Source organism: Bison bison, unplaced genomic scaffold (assembly GCF_000754665.1).
Source record: "Bison bison bison isolate TAMUID 2011002044 unplaced genomic scaffold, Bison_UMD1.0 scf7180017864498, whole genome shotgun sequence".
NCBI classification, from domain to species: Eukaryota; Metazoa; Chordata; class Mammalia; order Artiodactyla; family Bovidae; genus Bison; species Bison bison.
In genome coordinates, this window is record NW_011495057.1 from 11,461,059 (window position 1) to 11,481,324 (window position 20,266).

Below are 20,266 nucleotides of genomic sequence, written 5' to 3' on the forward strand. Positions count from 1 at the left end.
TCCTACCATCGTTAGCACAGGTTCTATTCCAGCCTAATGAATTACTCACTCCCGTGACCTGTTTTATGACCACTACTTTGAAGTCTCCCAACATTATTCCTCTAGCCCTGAACTCTCTCAAGATGTAAGCCAAGTCTTCTAATTCCTTCTGAACGGAACTTCCCTTAAATAAATACCTCAAGCTCAACATATTCAGAAATTAGCACAAGACTCTTGAGAGTCACACTCCTGGCCCACTGAAAGACTGCACACGTCTATGCTCCCGACGTTAGATGTGGCCGTGGGATCTGCCATGAAAAACAAAATACAAGAGGGACATGAGGGGCAGCGCTGCTGGGTGGATGCTTTAAGGGGCCAGTGCGTGATCTGCGTATTTGCTCTCCTGTCTCGCATCAACACAGGCCTACAGGAAGGATGAGGACCCAGAGGACAGCCCTCAGTCAGCTCATGATAAACAAGGAGCATGAAGAAGAAACAAACCTCTGCTGTCTTCAAAGGCTGACATTTGGGAGCGGTTACCACAGCCTCCCTGGTGGCTCAGACAGTAAAGCTTCTGCCCGCAATGCAGGAGACCTGGGTTCGATTCCTGGGTCGGGAAGATCCCCTGGACAAGGAAATAGCAATCCACTCCAGCACTCTTGCCTGGAAAATCCCATGGACGGAGGAGCCTGATAGGCTACAGTGCATGGGGTCCCAAACAGTCAGACACGACTGAGTGACTTCACTTTCACTTTCACCACAGCCTCCAGACCACAGGTTTCCCAGGTGGACCTAGTGGTAAAGAACCCGCCTGCCAATGCAGGAGACTTAAGAGACATGGGTTCAATCCCTGGGTTGGGAAGATCCCCTGGAGGAGGGCATGGCAACCCACTCTAGTATTCCTGCCTGGAGAATCCCATAGAGGAAACTGGCCAGCAACAGTCAGTCCGTAGGGTCGCAGAGAGTCAGACACAACTGAAGTGATTTAGCACACAGCACACACACCACAGCCGCACCTGGCCTACCCTGACTAATGGCCTCACCTGCAATCTGCTTCTCCATCTGTGTTCTCACCTCTGACAAGGACATCAGCACCCGCGCCAGGAGCCTCAGGACTCCTGAGCGCGTCTCTCCTCCTCATACAGCCATCCTGGAAATCTCACCTTGAAAATTATTTCCAGGGCATCACCCCTCCTCTGCATCACCCCTCCTCTACAGTCCCATTTTAGATTTGGCTGGAGGCCATCTTTCTCCTTGATTATAAACCCACGGCTTCCAAATATTGTCTTTCTATAATTCCAGTTTCTTCTTGCTCTAAGTGACCTTCCAAAATGATACGAGTGTGATCCTTCTAAAAATCTAAATGTGATTTTCCATATTGAAAGCCTTCTGACATTTCCCCTTGGTTCATGTTAACCACCAATGGAGGAGTGCTCCCACAGGGGGACCATGCTAGGAGCACAGGAACAAAGATGAGCTCTTTGTCCAAACACCCATCGGCAACCGTGATGTGATGACATGCTGGCTGCAGACTATGTTGCTCAGTACTAGGACTAAGTGAAATATGAAGAAGTCTGTGAGATAATTTATTCCTAAAATAAAAACTGGAATGGATTCAAGTTCCTCTCTGAAAATGTGACTCACGAACCCTAACAAGTTTTCTTTTTTTCTTTTAACTTTTTATTTTGTATTGGAGTACAGCCAATTAACAATGTTGGGATAGTTTCAGGGGGACTCAGCCATACATGCGCCTGTATCCATTCTCCTCCAAACTCCCCTCCCATCCAGGCTGCCACGTAACACTGAGCAGAGTTCCCTGCGCTATCCAGCAGGTCCTTGTTGGTTATCCATTTTAAATATAGCAGTGTGCACAAGTCTATCCCAAACTCCCTAACTATCCCTTCCCTCACCCTTCTCACAGCAACCACAAGCTTGTTCTCTAACAGGTTTTCTTGAGACAGAAAGAGATGGAGTTTATCATTAGCTGGGCAAGGAAGTGCACATGGCCCAAGATTCTCCCCTCCTGGGAGCCTCTCCGGAGATGGCTCCCGATATTTGCAGCTTATACATTATTAGGGGGAAAAAAAAATCCTTGTTGGTCTGGGAACTGGGAGACGTGGGCTGCAACATGTCTCTGCGGTTCGTTATTTACTATTTCACACTGAAGTGCACCAAGATGTGGGACTTGAGCAGATACGCTGCAGGGGAGTGTGTTATCACACCACCTGTTATCTGTGTCCTAGAAGGCGGGGGAAAGGCTAAGAGCCATCAGCTAAGCCACAGGATAAACATGTGAAGCTCTTCAAGATCCTCCCACCCCCTTCCACGCCTCTGTTCAGGATATTCCTAACCTCGGGCCGGAATAGCAGCCTCCCTCCTCTAAACCCACTGAAATCCTACTCACTCTGTCTGGGCCTGGCTCGGTGGTCAAAGAACAGTTTCTGTGAAACCTGCCTCCGGAGCTGCTGGCAATATTAACCTACCTCTGGGATGAAGCATGTCCATGCTTATTATATGACAATAGTTATTTCTAAGCATCTACCTACTCAGTGGGCCTCGGAATTCCCTGAGCATCAGGACAGTGCTTATTCACCTTCGTGTTGCCAGCACTTGACATTATGCTGATAAAGACAGTGAGCATGTGAGCCACAGCTGTGCAGCAAACACAGAGTGAAAACCACATTCCATAATCCTGCTTATCCATCAGCCTACTGATGGATGTTAGGGTAAAGTCCACACTGGGAAAATCCAGAAAAGGACGTTATATATTTATAGCTTCTAATGTTAAAAAAAATTATCTGACATTTTACTTATAGGCCAGCAAAACTTGTGTGTGTTCACACATGTGTGTGTGCTTCTGTGCATGTGTGAGTATATATATATACAGCAGTTTCCTCTGGCTGCCATAATAAATTTCCACACATTGAGTGCCTTAAAACAACAGAAACTTATGCTCAGTTTTGAAGGCCAAAAGTCCAAAATCAAGACTGCTTTCTTGGAAGGTGCTGGAAAGATTGTGGACCCTTGCCTCTTCCAGCTTCTGGTGGCTTCAGGTAAACCCTGGCTTGTGGCTCTGTCGCTCCAGGCTCTCCCTCCTCTTGAATCTGTCTCAAACTCCCTCTGCCTTCCTCTTGGAATGACACAGGTCAGTGGATCTGTATAATCCAGGTTGATTTCATCTCAAAATTCATCTGGAAAAATTCCTTTTGTGAAGAAGCTAACACACAGGTTCCTGTGATCTGGACATGGACATGTCTTTTTGGAAGCTGCCATTCAACTCACTGCACTGTGAGAGAGAGAGTGTGTGTGTGTATGCGCGCGCTGTATATTGTGCCAGAGAAGAGTGCTTAAACCAAGTTCTACTGAACGCCCTCCTGTTGCCAAGGTGACAGAGTTTGGAAACCACGTTGGGTGCTGGAAACACAATGGGGAACATGAAAGACACAGTCTCTGCCTTATGGAGGTCGTAACAAGTCAAATATTTTAAAGTTGGAAAATGTGGGATGATGGAAAATTATGCTGTGATTGTATACAACAGGGAACCTTGCCTTGTCTGTTAAGTGATAAATGTAACCTTGATATTTTCTCAGTTAGAGATGGATTACACGGAACATTCCTTGATTTTCAGTCTGGATTATCTTCTACCCTGTAGAGTGACATCCACTAAGAATCCTTGTTTTACACGTATGCTTTGCACTTGAAATGATCTGATGCAAAGATACTCCATGAAACTATCACAGTTCATATAGTTTAGGATGCCATCACTTGCAATACAATCATTATTTTACAACAATCAAGAAGAATAAACGCTGCTGATTAAACTATGAGACACCATTAATTATCATCCCAATCTCATAGATATTGAAACATGTACCTTAGAATCAGTGAAATATGTTCATTTCTACTCTGACATACGTTCTCACAAATTAAAAATCTTCTGATTAAACAGTACAACCAAATATCAATGGTCTACCAACAATATTTTAACACTGAGTTGGCTTCACTAAGCCTCAGAATATTTTTCACCTTTTCATGAGGTTCAGTTCAGTTCAGTTGCTCAGTCACGTCCGACTCTTTGCAACCCCATGAATTGCAGCATGCCAGGCCTCCCTGTCCATCACCAACTCCCAGAGTTCACTCAAACTCATGTCCATCGAGTCAGTGATGCCATCCAGCCATCTCATCCTCTGTCGTCCCCTTCTCCTCCTGCCCCCAATCCCTCCCAGCATCAGAGTCTTTTCCAATGAGTCAACTCTTCGCATGAGGTGGCCAAAGTACTGGAGTTTCAGCTTTAGCATCATTCCTTCCAAAGAACACCCAGGGCTGATCTCCTTTAGAATGGACTGGTTGGAGCTTTCTCCAACACCACAGTTCAAAAGCATCAATTCTTCAGCGCTCAGCTTTCTTCACAGTCCAACTCTCTTAATATATGTAATTACAATTCACTAAGTCCTAAATTAAGACATTGGCTCAGCAGTAAAGAATACCTGCAATGCAGGAGACACAGGAGATGTGGGTTCAATCCCTGGTTTGGGAAGATCCCCTGGAGGAGGAAATGGCAATCCATTCCAGTATTCTTGCCTGGGAAATGCCATGGACAGAGGAGCCGGGTGGGGGGGCTACAGTCCATGGGGTCGCAAAGAGTTGGACACTAGAGTGACTGAGCACAAATGCATATTAGGTCTCTTTAAGGCTTGAGAGATTTTGAGAAGTCAGAATACTGGGAAAGACTCTAAAACTCTTGAGCTGAAGCAGAAAGATGTGGCTGCTGGTATTATTGTCCCTTCTTTCCAAGTCCAGAACTTGGTAAAAGGTCAGAAGAATACAGTGTGTACACCTGTGTGTGTCTGCGAGCAGAGCTTGCAAATAGGGACAAGCCAGACTGTCCAGAGGTCCACGGGGCAGGGTCACATCTGGTGGCCCCTGTGAAATGCTACAATGGAAAGAGAAGACCCTGTGAAATGTTACAATGGAAAGAGAAGACAGGATCCCTGCTCTAAGAAAGACATCTAAAAAGAGAAGTGATGAAACTTTTAAACACACCCGACTCCAAGCTCATAAAGTCTGGAGGACTTTCTGGAATGCAGGATTGAGATTTTGCTGTAGATCTGCACAAAGGTCATAACGTACTGTAGAAAAAGTCTCAGAGAATGATCTCTGTATGAATTCTCTTCTTGCACTTATTTCTCATTTTTTCATGCAGTTTGGGACACTGAGATATCACATCCACATTTCCCTGTGTTTTTCCTACAAAGATTTAATTTTGCTCCTTGCACATGAAATTAAGAGGAATGAGGAAGACAATGCCATCCACGATTTGTGGGGAGGTACGGAACATAAGAGAAATTTAAGCCTTTAAAAATGAACAGATGTGAGTCAATATGGGGTTTTTAAGCAAGAAACACACATACACGTTAAGAATAGTATGTGAAGTATGTTCCTTATCCCCAAAATAATGAGGTAAATCAATATACTTTCAATTAAGTAGTTTAAAAAAACAAGCTGAGCTCAACTTGCAATTCTTCTGAAATTTTGAAAAGGTGCAAACTCTTTTACACACACACACACACACACACACACACACACACACAGAGCAGCTTAGTAAAGTATCATTTTAAAACAAATTCTTCCCTGGAGAAAACTTATTGCCAAAGCATCTGGTCTGTGCTTTCAGAAGGCATTTAACAAGTTACTATCATTTCCCAGACTCACCAGGGTAGCACTGACTTTCAAATGAATTAAAATTTTCTTTAGAAAAACAAATCTCAGGCCTCCCACAGCTATTGGAAAGAAAGAGTAAAGCAAGGTTAGGGGCAGATCTAGCCAAACTCCTTTTCTTCGGGGAATAACGGGACTGTTTTCAGATTTCGGTAACCATATATGTTTTTCCATCACATCCCAAGGCAATCCCTGAAAGACAAGTAAGGGTGAAGTGTGGATTTTCTGCTGTTAAAGAACAAAACAAATTTGACAAAGATAGTTCAATTTAGTAAGCCTACTTCTGAATAAATGGACTGGCACAACAACAGTCTGGAAGAAAATAAAAATCTTATGTCATATGCAAAAATTAATTCCAGACAGACTAAAGACGTAAAATTAAAAAATCTTCCTAGAATATCTAAGAAAATGCATATATAATCCAGGAGTCACTTTCTCAGCCAAGAGTGAAAACACAGGAAAAGGAGACTGGTCTAAATAAAAAATTTAAGCTCTTGAATGGATATATATATAATATAAACAAAGTCAACAGATTCAGTAAATGTAAATAAAAAATATCTCTATAATACACAAACGGCATCTAGAAATTGCCAAGAATAAATATGCAACAGAAAAACTAGTAAAAATTATTTCAATTTGCAGAAGAGTATGTCTAAGTGATAAACAGATACATAAAAAGGGCACAAAAATCACTAATGGTCAGAGAAATGCAACTTAACATAGCAAAGATCTTATTTTGTATCCATTAGGCTGGCAAATGCTGCTTGTACACTTTGTATCTAATGGTTGTCACAGATTTGGAGAAATGGTATTTTCATACATCAATAATGGAAATGAGTATTGTTTCTGACTTTTCAGACAGCATTTCAGCAACTTCTATTAAATCAGTTCCACTTCTGTGAATTGGGTTTTGATATTGGGACAGAGGGTTCCCAGGTGGCTCAGTGATAAAGAATCCACCTGCCAATGCAGGAGATGCAGGTTTGACCCCTGGGTCAGCAAGACCCCTGGAGGAGGAAATGGCAACCCACTCCAGTATTCTTGCCTGGGAAATCCCATGGACAGAAGAGCCTGGAGGGCCTCGTTACAGTCCATGAGGTCGCAAAGAGTCAGACACGACTGAAGCGACTTACCATGCATGTACTGGGATAGAACACCTACTTTCCCTAAATTGTTTCTTCTAAAAGGATTTAATTTTCGTCCTTGCATGTGAGATTAAGAGAATCAGGAAGACAGTCATCAAAGATGTTTTGGGGGACAAGTACAAGGTATGTGATAGAAACCACAGAATTTTATAGAAATAATGAACAAATGAATGACATTACATACATGGAGGTTTGAAGTGAAGTGAAGTGGCTCAGTCGTGTCCAACTCTTTGTGACCCCATGGACTGTAGCCTACTGGGCTCCTCCATCCATGGGATTTTCCAGGCAAGAATACTGGAGTGGGTTGCCATTTTCTTCTCCAGGGGAACTTCCCAACCCAGGGATAGAACCCAGGTCTCCCGCATTGTAGGCAGACGCTTTACCGCCTGAGCCACAAGGGAAGCCTTGAGGAGGTTTCAGATCAGATCAGTCGCTCAGTCGTGTCCGACTCTTTGCGACCCCATGAATCACAGCACGCCAGGCCTCCCTGTCCGTCACCAACTCCCGGAGTTCACCCAGACTCACATCCATCGAGTCGGTGATGCCTTCCAGCCATCTCATCCTCTGTCATCCCCTTCTCCTCCTGCCCCCAATCCCTCCCAGCATCAGAGTCTTTTCCAATGAGTCAGCTCTTTGCATGAGGTGGCCAAAGTACTGGAGTTTCAGCTTTAGCATCATTCCTTCCAAAGAAATCCCAGGGCTGATCTCCCTCAGAATGGACTGGTTGGATCTCCTTGTAGCCCAAGGGACTCTCAAGAGTCTTCTCCAATACCACAGGTTTAGTGAAGTATAATTAACAGAGGCCAATAACTAGAAATAAGTTGGACATCAATCAACAGAAGAATGAGTAGATCTGCATCATGGAATATTATGCAGCTGTTAAAAAGGAATGAATCTGTTTTATACCAGATGATTTAGAAAGATTCTCAAGAGTGACATAAACAGGAAGTCAAGAAGTATGTATAATATACAAGTATTAATAGATATAATACAATCCCATTTTCACAAAGCAAGGACAGAATCCTATTTCAGTATATGTCTTTGTATGAAGGTTGGTTGGATCTGTGGGTGTAGAGTCCATGGATACTGAGGGTCACTGTACTATGGCCAGTTTACTATACAGACTTCAGCATCGATGGATTTTGGTAACTGCAGGAATTCTGGAATCAATTCCCCAAAGATACTAGGGGTGGACTACACATCTAATGTCAATGCAGGATTATATGAGTAGGGAGGAAATATGAAGCAAACTCCTGCATTATTAAAGTGGATTGTGTGGGTAGACAGGATTGGATTGGAGGCATGAGGGTTGACGTGAAGGGAGAAACAAAAAAAGTGGTAGCTAAAATGTCTCATTTCTCTAAAATTATAAGAGTGTGGGAGAGAAGAGAATAGGGGATGCATGAAAGGACAATCACGGTTATCTCAGGGTGGTGGGACCTCAGATAACCTTAAGTTTTTACATATTTCCATGTATTCAAATTCTTAATAGTGAATGCATGATGTTTATAATTGGGAGAAATGAAATTCTATTTCATTGTGACAATTTAAAAAACTAGATAGACTGTAAATGATGTTTATAACTTAGTTCATATATTTCCCTTCTTCCTTCCCTGTCTAGTCTCCACTTATTAGCATGAAACTCCTCTGACATCGATTGTACTCAAACTGTGAACAACCTGCTCAGATTGAAATCTTCCCAGCTGAGTCAAGAAGACAGCAAACTGGAGGGAGGGCAAGAACAATTTCAGAATTCCCTGATCCTCTGTGAAGTTGGCTTGAGGGTTCTTCTCTGATGCTAAAAGATTCTCTTAAAGTCATCTTGTACTGTGCTTTCAGCAACTGCCACCTCAACCTTCTGATAAAGACAACTATTTATAGAGTCCTCAGGTGTCAAGCTGGCAACAGAAAACATTTTTGATTCCCCCATCAATCACTGCCTATACATAGAGAGAATTAAACCCAGCTTGCCTCCTCTTATCTCTGGTTCCCTTCTTCTTAACCATTACACTGACGTCGACACTTGCACAGATATTCAGCAGAGGAAATGAAATGACATTCAAACTATCACATTTGCTTCCCTCCTGGTCTTGAAGTTACCTGTGAATCTCTAGCATTTATTCTCCTGCATTCATACTCAGATTCTAAGCTTCAACAGGCTCTCAAGTTGCTGAAACCTAACTCTTACAAGAAGAAAGAATAGGAAATGGAACAGAAACTCTAACTGCCCTAAATGCAGCACTTCAGGGTTCATTATAGATTACATATAAAAATAATGACATTTTCATAAACGTATTCATTCATTCTTAGTCTTTAAAATCAAATAGTGATGAACATAGCTTGGCAGCTTAGTTTTAGGCAATGTACAGGAATTTGTCAACAGTGACGTACCAACGAGGAACTATCCATGACTTGAACTTAAATATTGTACAATTATAATTGCTAACACACAATATGGTTTTTACCAAGATTTTCATGAGATTATTGACTGACCACAATGCAATACTGAACATAATATTTAAATCCAATATCCAACTTGATGAAGAAAAGTAATTAACCATAATTATTCAATTTCAGAAACAGGTAATGCCTATTTATGAACGTTAACCAGAGAAAAATGGAACAAAAGTTTATAAAGTGATTAAACCCCCATGAAGCCTAGAGATTATTATAAACATCCTACAAAAAAAAAAAAAAACAAGAATAAAGGACACTAGGATTTCATTTTTATTACAGGAGCTTTGGAGGAAAAAAAAATTCTACCGAAAACAACTGAATAACTAACTTATAAAATTCACAATATGAAACAATCATTGAATTTATTCTAGTAGCCTTCAAAGTGATGCAAATTAGAAAAAGTACCAATTTTTAGATCACCTAAATTAGCAAAGACTGAAAAAAAAACTCTGATATTCAATGATGCACACTGATATTAACTGCTAATGGTGCAAACTTTCCTGGCTACAATTAGCAATACGCATCAACAACCTAAAAAAAAAAAATTTTTTTTTAATCCCACTTCCAGGAACCTCAAATAATGAATGATGTACAAAACAGACAAATTTAAGTATAAAGATAGCCTCAAAAAATGACACTCAAAACAACTGAATGTCTAGCAAGCAGAAAATGGTCAAATAAATAATGGTTAATTGGTAACAACAGAATTGCATTCGGTCATGACAATTTTATTTTCAAAGAAGATTAATAATGAAGGAAAATGCTCACGATAGAATGTAAAATTTTAAGTTTTATATACAATTTGGGCTTCCCTGGCGGCTCAGACAGTAAAGAATCTGCCTGAAATGCAGGGGACCCAGGTTCGCTCCCTGGGATGGGAAGATCCGCTGGAGAAGGGAATGGCAACCCACTCCAGTATTCTTGCCTGGAGAATCCCATGGACAGAGGAACCAGGAAGGCTACAGTTCATGGGGTCACAAAGAATCAGACATGACTGAAAGAATAACACTTTCATTTTCATATACAGTTTAGGGCTTCCCGGGTGGCTCAGTGGTAAACAACCCTCCCACCAAGGCAAGAGTCGCAGGAGACTCAAGTTCCATTCCTGGGTCAGGAAGATCCCCTGGAGGATGAAATGGCAACCCACTAGAGTATTCTTGCTGGGAAATCCCATGGACAGAAGAGGCTGACAGGCTATACAGTCCATGGGGTTACAAAGAATCAGACACGACTTAGCAACCAAGCACATATACAGTTTAGTCTCACTTTATATACATTCTCCATGTACGTGGCGTGCCTGCATAATAGGAAAATGTTAATAACGGTTACATAACAATTATATAACCTCTGGAATTAACATTGATATTCATTTCTGTCATTTTCTATGTTTCCATAGTAAAACTCTCTATAATAATGATATTGGGGGTGACAGTGGGGAATAGTAAGTATGTTTAAAAAAAAAACCAAAAAACCAACCACTAAGCCTCTCTGGCAAAAGAAATAGTTTAAAAAATTGGACAACTATCCCCATTGTGTGCATCAGGTCAAGGGCAAAATCTGAAAAGTAGGCAAACCAAAAAAGAATGCGAGAGTGCCTTCCAACAATGTCTTAAGAGTATACAACTTATACTCTTAAGTATACAACAACTCTAATAAAGAGCCTCTTATACAGAGCCGCTTTAAGGTTTTAGCTCAAGGATGAAGAGAGAAAAGTTGGGGCAAGAAGTTCCTACTCTCTTAACTGCAGAAGAACCCAAACAAGGAAATGTCTAGGAAATGGGGCCCAAGGCATGACTGTTTTAGTAAGTTCTGGGTAGAAGAAAAAAGAAAATGCAAGGCATCAAGGCAAAAATCTAAAAGGCAGAGGCTGACGGGTAACTCCCAATATTCAATGACCCCCTTTCCTGCACTGTGCCCAATTAAGATTCCACTCGCCTTCCTGTCCACATAGCAGTATGTAAGTCCTGACCAATGAGATGTGAGTGCAAGGCGGTGCAGCATCGATGGTGAGACATACCCTTGGGCCCTTCCTTCTATCTGGGATGCAGACATGATGGCTAGAGCTCCAGCAGCCACTGAGAACCATGAAGTGAAAACTACCTACTGAGGATGACAGAGCAGAAAGCCATGAGAAGCCTGGGTTCTTGTCATTCTGCCCTGTCATTCTGGGCCATGTTTCTTCAGACTTTTGTTATTTGAGAAAGAAAGAAATCTCCATGTTGGATAAGCCATTATTGCTATTATTATTATTTTTGGTCCTGTTACATACAGTTAAAATGAACCTAAAGTGATGTACCTAGCCATGATAAGCTTCTGAAAATTTTTCTCTTGATCTTGTCTATTCTCCGTGGCTCCCTTCCTCTTAACAGACCAAAGAGTGGACCAAAATAAACAGGAAAAAATAAAAGTAGAATATCTTAATAAAGCTTTATGTTATTTATTTTTAAGTAATCTGAACCTTCATGAGCGTGCTCTCTTTAGGCATAACTAATTAAATTATTTTTAACTTGGGTCTGGTGTTTGATTGATTTTATGAGTCAGTGATCCAAGGTAAAAATGGATTCCTTATTACTTTATATGTTAACCTGAAACAAAGTGAAGGATTCATAAGATAAGCTACAGAGGATCAGGAATGACAATAAAATAGATATTAGGTCTTTGATTCTAGCCATCCCTTACTTGCCCACTCAAGGAAGAGAGTGGCATCTGCGTGGATGAATGTCCTGGAGTTATTCAAGCGAGTTTCCTCTGGCATTTCATTAACCTTTTTTTGAATGGATGACAAAGTCTCTTACAATCAATGCTTCCTAATTACCTACAAGATAACAGATATGTTTAAAAATAGCAAAGTAAATATTTACCCTTTTCCAGTTACTTTTAGGTATTTGAATCTAGTTTCCTGCTAGGAGGAAAATACTGTCAATTTGAACTAATTATCAAGAGCAAAGTTTCATTTCTAACATCTTAACATCTATTACTGAGAAAACTATCACTTTGCAGGGGGAGGGGAACTTACCGAGGAAATTTTTCTTTACTGAACGGAAAAAAACAACAGAACACAGCCTATTCAAAAATCTTCACAAGGATACACACATAAGCTCTGCTCACAATTCTATTCCTCTCTAAGCTATAATCAGACCTAATCATAATAACTTACTGTACATGTTACATATTAATCTAAATAACAGCTTCATAACTATGACTTCACATTGCATTTTAAATTCAATAACTTGATATTCATTAAACAACCATTAAGCCATCAAAGCTCAAGTGATATTTAAATATTTATTTCAAAGTAGGTTTAAGAATTAGCAGAATCAATTAAAATGACTTGCCTTATAGTATAAAGTAATTCATCCACAGAGCTAGAAAAGGGCTCAGGAAAACTGCGTTTTCCTCCTCCTCCTACCACTATGTAATACTCCTGCAATGGCATAAAAGGAAACTCATTGTCTGGGATTAAGAGACTATGGTTTCAAGTCAATCTTGGGGCTATTCTAGGAAAACAACAACTGTACCAAATTAGCAGTAGTAGTTTTGCAACACTACTTAAACGAAGCAGCTTGCTTTGCTTAGAAGTAAAACCCCTGATGCTCTGAAAAGATGAAACAATGGATAGTTAAATGGTGAGCTGGCTATCCAATCAGGTTCTTTCTTATTGTAAGAGTTGACTAGCTCCAAAGATGTATGGCATTCTAGGTGATAGAAGGCTAAAAATTTAATGACATACTACATGTAACATGTGAAGAAGTCATCTGAATTTCAGAATGAAAGAACGAGTAAGAAAGCAAAGAGAAAAAAAAGGCCTTTAAAAAATGAGTTTTAATTGCTAGAAATAATTTATTTAAAGATGGATAACTAATGAACCTAAGAATCATTATTTCATCATGATCTTACCAGTCTCTATTTTTCCTACTGCTAATTTTAGGACCTACCACCTTAGTCTGTGTATCTCAACTGAATCAAAAGTTAAATTCTGTTAGACTTGCAGAGGCCATAGACAGCTTTAGTAATCTACTTTGGACCTTAAAAATTTTAACATTGAGATTTATTCATTCATTCATTAAATTCTTACTGAATGCCTCCTACATACCAGGAAGTGTGCTAGGAGCTGGGAAATCATGATAATTTATTAAATTTTTTATCCTTTTAATGAAATTTGGGTAAATGTTCTTATGAAACTGGGAATAGGGGGTGGAGGTTTGAGATGTGGGGAAACAACTTCATGTGGAAATGTCATCTAAAGAAGAATTAATCCCATGAGATTTAAAAAATATTTTAGCAAGCATTTTATATTTTATCAAGTATGACAAAATAATACGTAAACAATAAAGAGTTATTTTTCAAGTTGCATATAATAGCTGGTTTTTTTAAGATTGATAGTCCTGCTAAAGACAAGAAGGAGTTTATGAGTCTTCCTAGAACTGGAGCTTTTTTAGTGAAAAGACAGATACCTCAGGAATCTCAGACAAAAATAAATGAGTTTACAAGCTGGTCGACTAGAACTTGGTATTTCAATAAGGAAGCCAAATGAGGTAAAGAGACTAAAATACTCTCTTTAAACTATGATACAGTCAATCGCAATGATCAAACCAGTTTTCCTTTTACAGATGAACTGAGCATCTCAAGATTCTTTTTTTCTCATCATGTGGATACTCCCTTAAGACTTTCAAAATCGACATCTTATTTGAAAAGCAAGAGCATTTAAAATAAGGAGCCATGTCCAAATCTCATCTTACGAGTCTAAATGTTGATAACCATCCACCGTCCTCCACAAGATCCTGTTATGCATGGCCAACTCAAATACATGATAACTAGAGGAAAATGACAGTATATAAAAGAATATTCAAGAGACTTTCTTCAAAACCTACCTTGTGTATAACACACTAGGCACCTCTTTCCTGCTAACAGTTATTCAACTACAGATTCTCAGAAAATCATCTTCAATCCAATAAAAGCATTGATGAGTGCCTACTAAAAATTTCAAAGATAACACTTGAATCTAAAAACACCTGTGACACTTTCAACAGCCACGTGGAGCCTCTCGGCCATCTGAGTGGCCACAGTTGTTTCTGCTCCATCAGCTCTCCAGGCACTTGAACAGTACAGTTAAGAGAAGGAGCTCCGCAGAAAGCAAATACCAAAGCCCCCAGCATGCCACACACGTGGGGCTTGGAATCAACTCTGCTTCCTCCTCATGGTGGAGAGAGAGAAAGTGCAGCTATCCACCCAACGCAGCTGCCTCCAATGCCTACCATCTTTATTTCTCTCTCCCTGGCAGTTCATGCAGCCTATGTCATCTTCTTTCTTTCAGCAAGCAGGACCATACACTCATCTTTCCTGCTCTAGACCAGCATTCTTTGAACTAGGGTACGTGTCTGAAGCAAAGCCAACACTTCGCAAGGGCTTCATCATCACAACTATGTGTTGTGCTTAGTCAGTCAGTTATGTCCAACTCTTTGCAACCCCATGGACTGTAGCCCACCGGGCTCCTCTGTCCATGGGATTCTCCAGGCAAGTATACTGGAGTGTGTTGCCATGCCCTTCTCCAGGGGATCTTCCCAACCCAGAGATCGAACCCAGGTCTCCTGCATTACAGGTGGATTCTTTACCGTCTGAGTCACCATTGAAGTGAGTCAATTTCCAAGTCCCCAACTTTCAAATACTTTCCTGTCTAAAAACTGATTGCCTGAAACTGTAACTGTGATGGAAGAACATCCCTCCTACAATGAATGGCAGCTGTCCTTTATTACCTCCCCCTCCCAAAGGTCCTTCTCCCACTTTACAAAAGCAGTCCTCTGGATCAACTTCACCAGATCTTTCTAATCTGCATTACCCCAGGGTGTAAAGATCCCAGGGAATGGGGCGACTAACAAAAGAACAAATGAAAATGCTGATCCCTGCTGAGGAGTGCAAGTCTCCAGCATTTGAGTATCTCCTTTCCTAACACAGGTAATTTCCACTTCTTTGTTTTAAACAACCTGAAATATTTAAATAAAAAGGGCCAAATGAAATACAAAATACTAGTTTTTGATTTATATTCTTTTTTTGGTACAGAAAGTAAGGCAGTGATCGATAAGACACTGCTTTGGGAAAGATCTCTGGTGTTCTCTTTATTTACTGCAAGTAATAAACCCTTCCTTCTAACAGAAAAAAAAAAAAACAAACTATATTCCATTGGAGTAAAATTCTGTAGGAGAAAGGAAATGGAAATACGAATTTAAGGAGAAAAAAGGAAAGACATAAAAATTTTACCTGTTAAGAACTTATTCGTGCATTTCAAAAATGAATAACGTTGACAATCAAACATGAAGTGAAGTGGAAGTCACTCAGTCGTGTCTGACTCTTTGCAACCCAAATTCTCCAGGCCAGAATACTGGAGTGGGTAGCCTTTCTCTTCCCCAGGAGATCTTCCCAACCCAGAGATTGAACTCAGGTCTCCCGCGTTGCAGATGGATTTGGTGGCTCAGAGGGTAAAGCGTTTGCCTGCAATGCGTGAGACCCGGGTTTGATCCCGGGGTTGGGAAGATCCCCTGGAAAAGGAAATGGCAACCCACTCTGGTACTCTTGCCTGGAAAATCCTATGGAAGGAGGAGCCTGGTAGGCTACAGTCCATTGGGTAGCAGAGAGTCAAACACGACTGAGTGACTTCACTTTCTTTACCAGCTGAGCCACAAGGGAAGCCCAAGAACACTGGAGTGGGTAGCCTATGCCTTCTGCAGGAGATCTTCCGGACCCAGGAATTGAACCAGGGTCTCCTGTGTTACAGGCAGATTCTTTACCAACTGAGCTATAAGAGAAGTTATGAGGGAATCAAATATAGATTCTACTAGAGTTTTTTAAACAACGCAATAACTTGAAAAGTCAACGTTGATGGTATGATGAAAAATAACATCCTCTACAACTATTTAAATTTAAGATGAAAAGTTTTAGCAATTAACTTGAAATGTGCTTAGAGTACAGGCTTTTACAGAATCTTTCAGGTGCTGTAAGAGCAAAAAAGTTGGAAGAGTATGGCTGGAGAACAGCTCTTCAGAGCCCTTCCAAGAAAAAATACTGAAGAGACAGAGAAAAAAGAAAAATTTCCCCACCTACCTAGCCCTAAGTGTGGACGGGCTGATGATGGGTGAGGATTATTCTCTCCACCCTCCCGGTCATAAAGACATTTGTTGAACCTGGTTCTACAGCCAACAGTTTCCAAGACTGATGATGAGGTTAAATATCTGATTTTAACTGCGTTGCAGAACGGCGTGAGATTCTGGCTGAAGAGATGTCTTTCTTAAGGAGAACCTCTACTTTTCTTTTAGTCTCCAGAAAGACTCATGAGGCCATACTGTGGTGGTGGTGGTGGTTTAGTCGCTAAGTCATGTCCGACTCTAGTGATCCCACAGACTATAGCCCGCCAGGCTCCTCTGTCCATGGGACTTCCCAGGCAAAAAAGACTCACTAATTTTGTATTTATCTTAAACGATGACAAATTTCACCACTGGGAGTGGAACAGTGAATGTGTCTGGCAATTCATGAGTGACATGCAGGAGGCAAAGAACTGGAAAGCTCTTACTGTGTAGTTAGTATGTTAAATGTGGCAAACGTCCTAAAGTGCTCTCAACAGGCATGTCTACATACCCTTGGCCCTCAGACTCTACTTTTTGCCTTCTTTCTCTGATTCTTTACTTTCTTCTCTGCCCCTTACCGCTTTTCAGCCACTCTTTTGGGAAGCAGAAAATCGTCTAAATATGATGGATGAGGCCAGCACTTAATTCGATGTCTACTCTGTTCTAAAAATATTGACTTTCCGGTCCTCCAGCTCTCAAGAGAGACGGTGGGGCTCTTTAGACCAGACGTTAGATCTACTCTAAATCTACTCCTGTTTAGTATAAGGAGGTAGTACAGTTTAAGATAAAAGGTCTGTCTTCAGAGTTGGAAAGTCGGCTAAAAATCACAATCCATCATTTACTAGGTATGTTGCTCAATTTCTCCAAACCTCAGGTTCCCAAAGTCCTTAAAATGGAGTGCTAAGGATTTGAGACAAGATACATCAAGCACTTAGAAACCGACCAGCACATAGTAGGCATCCAATAATCAACAGTTCTGAAATTAGATGTTTGATTTTTTTTTTAAATGATTGCTTACAATCAGCCAATAGTTTCCTCTTGGCATAATGTCAACTACTGCCATGTTTTTCCATTCCTTTCTAACCTCTCTGAAAACAAGTGATTTGGAAAATGACTACCTTTCATGTCTAAGTATAGGGTGTATGTATGTGTGTGTGTGTATAAAATGTACCTGCAGCACTAAAGCTGGCAAAAGGACATACACAGGAATGAGGGCTGCACAAATTTCACATACAGCATGGCAGCATGTCCTTAACATGTTCTGCGCACTGCTGTGACACATTTAAAAAAATAAACATGGAATCTATGACCAACTCTTTTAAAGTCTATCCAAATTTAATTGGTAATCTAACACTTTCCGCCCTTCAAATTAGCAAAGTTTATTGGTTCTAGTTGTTTGTAAAATACTTATTATTTTAAGGTTGTAGGGAAACTGCTACTCCCATGATTCTCCCTTGAGCATGAGTATAACCTTTAGTCTCTGAAGCAATTTGGCAATGTGTAACAAGGACTTAAAAAGGATTTACATGCTTATTCAGCAGGGGAGGAATATATCCTAATCCAAACAAATAGATTTATGTATAAGAGTATTCATTACATCACAACTTAAAATTCATAAAATGAAGCAGCTTTGGTGTCCACTTTGACTTTTCACTTTCATGTATTGGAGAAGGAAATGGCAACCCACTCCAGTGTTCTTGCCTGGAGAATCCCAGGGACAGGGGAGCCTGGTGGGCTGCCGTCCACGGGGTCGCACAGAGTCAGACACGACTAAAGCGACTTAGCAGCAGCAGGGGACTCGATATATGGTACAGCCATCATCCCATGAAACAGCATGCAGCTTAAAAAAAAAATTTTTTTTAAATAAGATGAGATTAAGTGAAAGGACCAAAGTATAAAGCAGTATTTGGCTATGATTCCAAATTTGTATATGCCACTGTGATCCTCAAGCAGTAATAACAGAAACTTTACAATACAGAATTGGAATTACACACAGTGATCAAAATCCATTCCACAGCTTGAAAGGACACACTGTTAAGACTTGCTACCCACGTCCTAATTTGAAAAAGAAGTGTGGGATGAGTACACTGCTGATTCAGATCCTTTTTATGAATGGCAGGGAGAGGTAAGTGGATTGTAAAGCTGAAAGTTATGTCTGCAACTGACATTCAGCCTCTTAAAATTTTGTTTAATGAAACTTTTGGGTGACTTTTACACCACACACATCCATGTTCACCATCTAGCTAGTAAGTTTTGGTGATGTGAGCAGAGATGAGAGATAGGAAAAAGTGAGGAATTCTATAACCTTTCAGTATACACAATTGCATACAATGTAAGAATAAATGAAACTCAGAGTACACACACACTCTCTCTCTGATTCAGACCTGCAGACATATTTAAAGCACTCCCACTCCAAGCAGAAATGCCTCAAACATACCACCTGACCATCCCTGAACTCACGTGCCCTTCATCACTACTTTCCGAACTCTTAGCTTATTCCCAACGCCCACGACTACCACCACCAATTAAACAAAGCTAGTAAGCACGGGGAGACTGTTTTACAGTGATCCTGAACTCTCCTGCCTTTATTTTTCACATCAGTACTTTAAACGTCTAATCTAACTCCTCAGAAGAAAGGGAACAAAAATGCCTTTAGACACTTATAACGTCTCATGTTACACATGCCTGGACTCCAGAGAAAAAGGAGCAACCCAAGTCCTTTGAGCAGAAATGACACCTTTCTGCTCAGTGCTGATTTGGCGAGAGCACAGCTTTATACACTTGCCTGCCCGCCTGGGCCCAGGTGCTTCAAGCAGCCCCATAGCAGAGGCCAGCTTGTTTCTGCAAACAGTCTGAAACCGCACGAAGCCAAAATCAACAGAAGTTATTACGAAAACACAAAAGGCAAAACACACCTAAACTGCCACCTTGTCTGTCACAGCTCTCAAACCGAAAAGTATCTTAACAGTATGCACATCTATCTACCTGTTTGCAGATGTCAACCTGCAGAACAAACAGCTGGGAGACGTGGGGTTAGTCTCTGGTTGTCAATTTCAGGAAACAAGAGCATGTCTTAGTATTGAGCTCAGGTTCCAGGTCAATACAGGTTTTCGGGACTTCAGTTTTTTTTCCAGGCTGGAAATGCACTAAGCTAATAATTAACCTTAAGCATACCATCACCTCTACTAAAAACATTTGCTACACAGCTCTAAATTACTTTCAGTTGACTTAAACAAAACAGACAAGCTGTAATAAAAGGTCTCTGAGAAATGTGATCTCTTTCATTGGTCACCCAGGACCTTTCCCCCTAAAATCTGCTCCTTCTTGGGGAGGGGAGGGGGAGAGTTGCCAAAATAAAGATGCCACCCAAAGCACAATTATTTTGTGAGAAAGTTACCTAAGCTAACTCTTCAGGGTTTCTCAGGTTGAGTAATTCTTGCAGGCGGGTAGGGAGGGACAGCTCGCCTCCAAGATTACTATCTGCAGAGGTTTCCCTAATGTTGTATTATTTTTTTTTTTTTTTTTTTTTTTTTTTGGCGTCCTTTTTAATTATCCTGCAAGGGCTCTGATTTTCACATCTCTAGCTGCTGCTGGGGGGAGTTGAGAGCGACGCGCCAGGGCTGCGGCAGCCGCTCGGGCCAAGTCCAACGGCGGGGGGGGCGGGCAGCCCACTCCCCACCGGGTCCCACCCTCCCCGGCACAGGCGCGCACAGCCCAGCCAAGACTGCGGCTCGCGGGCGGGGACTCACCGCTGTCCAGCCGCGCAATCTGGGGCAGTCGGTAAGTGCTGACCAGCAGGTCGAGCGGAACGGCCACCGAGCTCCACTTCACATCCTTGAGGCTGCAGCCCAG

General features: G+C 41.1%; 1 protein-coding gene across 1 annotated transcript in view; it reads right to left on the reverse strand.

The window, feature by feature from the left end:
* The window catches only part of GAREM (GRB2 associated, regulator of MAPK1), a 234,592-nt gene that overhangs the window by 213,451 nt on the left and 875 nt on the right, over positions 1–20,266 (reverse strand). The window contains exon 2 of the mRNA XM_010828995.1: positions 20,164–20,260. Within this exon, the coding sequence (XP_010827297.1) occupies positions 20,164–20,260 (97 nt within the window). The remainder of the gene's footprint in view (positions 1–20,163; positions 20,261–20,266) is intronic.